The sequence below is a fragment of the Clarias gariepinus genome, chromosome 6 (assembly GCF_024256425.1).
Source record: "Clarias gariepinus isolate MV-2021 ecotype Netherlands chromosome 6, CGAR_prim_01v2, whole genome shotgun sequence".
Classification (NCBI taxonomy): domain Eukaryota; kingdom Metazoa; phylum Chordata; class Actinopteri; order Siluriformes; family Clariidae; genus Clarias; species Clarias gariepinus.
Genome location: NC_071105.1, coordinates 31511792 through 31519045, shown reverse-complemented (window position 1 = coordinate 31519045; position 7254 = coordinate 31511792). Strand labels below are relative to the sequence as shown.

Here is a 7254-nt window from a genome sequence, read left to right as displayed (position 1 = left end):
ACTGCAACTAACCAAGTAACAAAACACTTAGTTTTTGGCATCGTAATAACCAGTTTGTTCAGATGCTTGTTCTTCATCTGTTCTGTCCAGGTGAATTTGGCCATGTATTGCAATTTAATTAGTTGCAAAAAGTAAAACAACCAAATAATGCATCATAATACGCCTGTAAAAATGCTGGACAATTTTATAGGAGATAAAGAACAATGGGGTATGCTGTTATAAGAAATAATTAACAAAGATGTAGTGTGTTGTGGTTACTACCACCATGAAGTTAAATATATTAAAATCCAAACTGCCTCTAAATGGAACAAGGTTGATGACTCTGAAGTCTCCTTCCAAAAATGTAATGGTGTAAAAGGTCTCATTGCTGCTAAATATTAACACTCTTCCAATCTAATTTAGTTTAAAGTTAGTTTATTAGAATTAGATTATGTTTAGTGTCTGCCGCACAAATCTCAGCTGTTAGTATGGAAAAGATACCGTATTATAACAAGCATATTAATCTATACCTGTGATTTGCCTTGGGGTCCGAACTATTGTTAGAACACCTTCTGACAGATCTCATTTGAGATTTTAACAACACAGTGGTATAAATGCTTTATTAAGGTGTATGTGATCCTAGAATTGGTGTTCGAGTATGAAGAGTTTTTAAGGAATTATTAGTTCAGATTAAAAAGTTTAAGAAAAATAACATATTAAAAAAATAAAGAATGGGAATGAAGCGGTTCATGCATCCTTAATTCCCTGAAAAACTGGAGCAGCGCAGGAGCATGTCAGGTTATTAGCCAGGTTGCTTTTGTCACCCATGATGCATTGGCAAAAGTCACTGAGTGCACCCTGAGGTGTGACCATCTGTGCTTGTGCTAGCATGCTGTCAATTCACATCAGTTCATGTAGGCTTATACTGCAGCCTAAGTCCATTTATTTTTTAACAGCCTTAGTGCAATAGTTTTAAAATCCAAAGTCCTAGCGTCTCATATGTCATATCTGTTTTTCAGGATCTCTTCGGTGTGATTGCCTTTTACAAGCTTTAAACCATGTTAAAAATACATTCAGCAGTTCTGCTAACAATGTTAACAATAACTTGAGGCTAGATGAACAGCACAGCTGCTGGAGAAACAAGGAAAAGACAAAAAGCTTTATTTTCAAAGTAGCAAAAACAGTTTTGCTCTGATTATTTATAGCTAACATTTCTGTATAGTTTATGAGGGTGTTTACTTTTAAGGTTCTATTAAAATGTCTCATGGTGCACAATTATAGAGAGTGTGACTGATTCCAAGAAAGATTTGAGTAAGGATTAAAACATCACAAATGGAGAATAATCCACTATAATCTTAACACAGCAGCATGATGTCTCCAGGGTTGGAGGTTCAAATCTTGCAGTGCACTTGCATGGAGTTTTCTCCGGGTACTCTGGTTTCCTCCCAAGTTGACGCTTTCAATATAACCATAATGTATAATTGGGTGTGTTTATGTGTGTTGGATTGGCAGCCCAACCAGGGTGTCCATCGCCTTGTACCCTGAGGGTCTCCCCCCGCCATGGCACTAGAGGTATGGAACATTGCTGGAATGTTTCCATGCTAAGCAGAATTAGTTTACTGTAGCGATAATAATGATATTATACAGATAATATCTCTTCCTGAAATGCCTTGCCAACAATTATAAATGTTAATTTATTAATGAATGATAAATGACAGCTTGCTATCTTATTGAGAAACTAGGTAGTGCAAAGTTCTCCATCCTGAACACTTACCCCTAGCTTTAACTTACTGTCTGTTACAGACGCGCTGCTGACACTGGAGACAGCTTGGTTTAATTTGTACCTTTTTTGTAGCTGTTACTATAAAACCGAGAATAAGAGCATTAAAAGTTTCCATTAGAAATACAGCCGATTGAAATTAAGATCAAATTAAATCACTAAGATCAAATCACTCAACATTTGGTATTTGGGCATCAGACCTCCTTATTGTCCTTTTTATATCCAAAAGGGCAAGCACTACCAAATATATCCCTCAAGAACACTTTAATGCAAATCTTCCCCCACACATCACTACCTATTTCTCTTCCCATACATGGGTGTTCAAAGAGTTACCTATGAAACTATCACTTACGGAAAGCACACAAATGCCTGTTAAACAAAATGTTCTGATGCTAAATAATACAGTAAGCGCATCGATTTTATCCTGTGTATAGGCCATACATCATTCTCTATCAGCACACCAACATTTTTGTGGAGGAGATGAAATAATGCGTTGCTTGGCAACAACAAAGTAGTGCTTTGTTCTAGTTACTTAACATCCTACAGCCTAAAAAAACTGCTTTTTAAAAAGTAAGGTACAGTTATTTTGTTTTACATTTCAGTAGACTACCAACATGAGAAAGCTAGCTAAAGAGGCTCAAATACTGTATATCAGGATGCTAACAATCAGTTTTACAATTTAAACTCATCAGGATACTAACAATGAGTGTTTCATAGTACTAATACAGTTACCTTTAAAGTGGAAATGTAATATAAAGAGCAATGATAACCCAGAGACCTTATCTTATTGTAATTTCAGTGAGTGAAGGTTAATTAGATAAACACAGATAAAAAAAGAAAAAACACAGTGCCTCGTTATTTCCTACATAATGGCCCTATAATGTCAAGACAACTTATCTAACAGTTTACCAGATAAACCTTCAGGGGCTCGGATGCATTATCTATAAAATCTAATAACACTTACAGGAAAGAGGAAAAAGGAAACCTACATTTTTTTATTAGTGTTCTGTGTTTCCCATTTGAGAAACACAACAGAATTTGTCGCAGTGGCCTTATCTGCCTCTTTGAAGAGGAACGGATGAATGGCGGGACAGGAAGAGACTTTTTTAAAACAAAAGAATACTGCCCTCTGCTGTTATTATTGAGTATTGTTGTAGACAGACTGAAATATTAATGCTCAAAGGAAATAATTCTCTAGCGCCCATAAGAAATTATATAAACGTATAGGTAACTGTAACATGGTATCTAGTACTATGGTAGACCTACTTACAGAATAAAATCACCATGGTACAAGAGTTCATATACTATAGTTAATCACATGCTTCTACCATGGTACAACAGTTCATATACTGTAGTTTATTACATGCTTCTATTATGGAAGACGTAGCAGGATAATGTCAAAAATATGTTATAAAGGTTTATGCTACTTTTTATATAGTATGGCATCATTTTACCCGCTATGGTAAACTCCAAAGGTTACTACACAATACTGAGGTGAATACCATGGTATTTATTGGGTACCACAGTGGGAAGGTTCAAAGTTTAGCAGGAATCGATATTGTGCTGCCTGTACTATGCCAGTAGTATGTACTAACATATTTAATATGGTACAGTATTTTCTACATTCTAAAACAATATTGAATTTCTTTTCCAAAAATATGAAATACTACATAAAGCATTAGGTAACTAAGTAACAACAACAGTAGGTTATTATTTTAAGACATAAGGGTCAGCTCTTCTTGAACAGTTCTTGCTAGAATAGTATTATCAAGTGCATTTAAACAAAAACCCATCAAGGACCATGATGAATTGGCTCTCATGAAGACCATCCCAGGAAAGCAAAAGAAGAAAATCATTTTATAGCACCTCAGATTCAGATTAGAGTTGTTATGAAGGCTTTAAAGGGCATAAGTAGCAGACACATCTCAATATCAACTGTTCAAAAGAGGATATGGCATATTTTTGATGCCTTCAGCATTGTAGAAAGACATAAAAATCTAAAAAGACCATGGAATTAAGATTGTCCAATCCTTTGACTGGTAGTGCACATATATGCCATATGAGATACTTGCTGCAATAAGTATCATAGTATTCACTAAAGCATTGTGGTACATGCCATAGTATTACCCTGAGTATTACAACTGCTAAGACACCTAGATGAGCAGTTGGTCAAAGGTAAACAGGAGAATATGGAACAAAATTAAAAATTTTAAGCCATAAACCAACATAATTTACACCATTACCTGTTGAATTATTGTGACCCACATTCAAACAGAATAGAGAGGCTCAATGTCTCTGGCTCTTTAACTCTAGCCCTGTCTTCATCTCCTCATCTGAACCAACACTTTCCATTCCATCTAGGAATGAGGCACAATTTTCTGCTCTAAATTATTTGTACCTGTATATTAACCATGATTAACATGACCTTGTAAAAAATAAATGGCTAACAACCCAACTCTTAATTTTGTTTTAAATTGACATTTCAATATTATTGAAATATTTCACAATAAAAAAAGAAAGAAATTAGCTTTGACTAATAAGCTATATTTTGAACATACTGTACATTTAATATTTTGATACATTTCAGAATATTTGAGAATGGATTAATTATACTGATCAGTTAAAGTTCTTTAAATCACGTCTCGCTTAACGTCACGACGTAGCCGCTATAAACAGAGTAACGCGCAGAGACAGGGTCCGGGATCCTGGTGGGAAATCTGCTTAGCAACATCCGTAGCAACAAGAGCGTGCGCGCGCACACACACACGCACACGCTGCGGCGGGAGCGCGCAAGAACCTATTGGAGCACTCGTTGCAGATCCTGGTGAGTAGGCAGCTCGCAAAAGTTAGCGAAATGTTCACTCAGTGGTCTGCGCAGCTTTATAGAGTGTACATCACTTTAATAAATACTGTCGCAGCCGCGTTGGACGGCTAACGTTCAGGATAGCTACATAGCAAAGTCCTGGTGTCTATTGTACCAAACTGAATAGCTAACGCACCGTTAAAACAGCTAATTTAAATTTGGTGTAAAAGGAGCGATTCATTTGTTTTAAGACCGTGCCGCATGCGCGTGCATGTCCAGCTTTTCCATCCGATTTCTAGGTGGGCGTGGTCGTGTAAAACGGGTGGTAATTTAACACGCGCCAGATGTTGGTAAAGTAGCATATTTAAAAAAAAATAAATAAATAACGCATTCGTAACATTCCACATCACACACATACTGAATCAAACCTGTTTAAAATAAAAGTGGTGTTTTAGGCATGTTTTAGGTAGGATTGGTAACCCCCTGAAACAGAAATGGGTGTGTGCGTGTTATTAATTAATTGATTAATCAATCATTAATTAATGAGGTTATCATTCTTTTTTTATTCTAGATACGTAAATGCACGTACACACTCATTCACACACTACAGGCAATTTGGGGCTAGGACAGTTAGGCTGGTTACTGTGTGTGTGTGTGTGCGCGTGTGTCCGGTTTCCTCCTACAGTCCAAAGACATGCAGATTAGGTTAACTGGTGCAACACCAGTTAGCCTAATCTGCATGTCTTTGGACTGTAGGAGGAAACCGGAGTACCCCGAGGAAACTCGGACACTAAGGACGGGCAGAACATGCAAACTTCCATGCACACAGACCTGAAGCGGGAATCGGCCCCGCGAGTCTGAAGGTGTAAGGTGACAGTGCTAACCTCTAAGCCACCGTGCCGCTCAACCCCACTTCAGTGTCCAGCGCAAAGCAAAAAAACAAAACAAAAAAAACCCCTTAAATTAACTTTAAGTTTATGACATAAGACACTGGATATGAAATTATACACAGCAAGGCTGATTAAACATATTTACACTCGCCTATATTTCACCAAGTACATAATATTATAAAAAGATAACTATTGTACATCCCTGTTTTTTTCTTTTATTTTTTAGTAAGTAAAAGTAAAATTTGACCCTAATGGCTTTTAACTTTTTTTTTGTTTGTTTGTTTTTGACAAGCATCAGGATATTACACACTTCAAATTGTGAGTCACGACTAAACCACTTCCCCTCAGTGGTGTGTAGACCGGGTGTATGATATTTTTAACGATTTTACACCTAACAGAAGGAAGAAATATGTCTGTGAAACTGTACAGTTCAGTTTATAATCACAGTGTAATGAATAATCTGTAATTTATTCTGTGGCATTTCGCAGTGTTAGAGATTTTATTAATTGCATTGCTGTATAAAGTTTTATGCGCTTTTTTTTTTCCTCCCTGCTTTCCTGCAGTCAAACTAAGTTGACGAGCACAAGCTCCCTCCCTCCTCATCTCATACGTCTGAATGAGAGACATTCCCAGTCAGTCCCCTCCCTCGCCCACATACAGACTAGAATCAGGGCAATTACGAGGTTAATTAACCCATGTGGTGACATGAAATATGTGACATGCAAACGGGTGATGGAAAGCCAATTGTTGTATAATGTTGCATAGCTTTGTACAAAAGGGACAAACCCAATATCAATTATTTTATTTATTTATTTTTTTTATTACATTTTTTAAAAACTTTTTACTCAAAATGAAGTACTAAGTACATGGTCAAAATTTTAAAAGACAAAAGTTCAAGTACTCTAAAAAGCAAACAATGTACGAGGACTGTACAAAAGTGATGCAACATGGACATAATATTTTATTTACTGACACACTTGGTTCAAGTTGCACATGTTGGTAGAGTAAATCTTTTTCTATAGGAACTCTTCTTCCTGTTCTTCGTCTTTGCAGGCAAATAATGGATTCCAAGCAGAAACAACGTGCGGTCATTGAGATTTTGACGAAGGAGGGGTGCAGACTGTCTGACATCCACAGAAGGCTACAGAATGTTTACGGAGATGGCACCATTGACAAGAGCAATGTGCACAGATGGATGAAGAAGTTTAAAGAAGGGGAAAACAGCATTGAAGACAAACCACGTAGTGGCAGACCAACAACCGCTACCACTGACAAGAATCGCCAGCAAGTGGACGAACTGATTCGCACAGACAGACAAGTCACAATCCGTGAGCTTGCAGCACAACTAGACTGTGGTCACAGTGCCATTCAGAAGATGGTTAAAGACTTAGGGTATCGGAGAAGGTGAAGAACTGAGTACAGCAGTGCATTCCTGAGTTTTATTGGGAATTGGTTTCAAAAACATAGCTTGTGATGGAGACGAAGTTGAGTAGAACCTTTGTATAGAGGAAGAGTTGCTCCACCAACATGTGCAATTTAATACTGTTGATGAAATTCCTTGTGAGAGAAGGCGCCAAGCACAGTAAGATGAGACTCCAAGTAAAACTTTTCAATGGCGCAAATGTTTAAAGAAGGCTGTACAGTATATCTGTGAATGACGACCCTGACCGAAGTGTCTTGGAGGCCACAGCAGTCATCCTTGGAACGTCTGGTCCTTGAAAATAAACGGATAACTTCTCATCAACTTTAGGAAGAGAGGGATCTACAGTATCTGTGAGAACTGTACACACAACCATTCATAA

The 7254-nt window shown here is 37.2% G+C and overlaps 1 protein-coding gene across 1 annotated transcript; it reads left to right on the top strand.

Annotated features, from left to right (window-relative positions):
- Positions 1 to 4551: 4551 nt before the first annotated feature.
- On the top strand, positions 4552 to 7021 carry LOC128526123 (protein GVQW3-like). Its single transcript, XM_053497710.1, has 2 exons — positions 4552 to 4583; positions 6506 to 7021. Exon 2 carries the CDS (start codon positions 6513 to 6515, stop codon positions 6858 to 6860), a length of 348 nt encoding a protein of 115 aa, XP_053353685.1. The 5' UTR covers positions 4552 to 4583; positions 6506 to 6512; the 3' UTR covers positions 6861 to 7021.
- The last annotated feature ends 233 nt before the right edge of the window (positions 7022 to 7254 follow it).

Bases quoted from the DNA above. Each gene is read 5' to 3' on its own strand.
- LOC128526123 (XM_053497710.1), top strand. From the start codon at position 6,513: ATGGATTCCAAGCAGAAACAACGTGCGGTCATTGAGATTTTGACGAAG.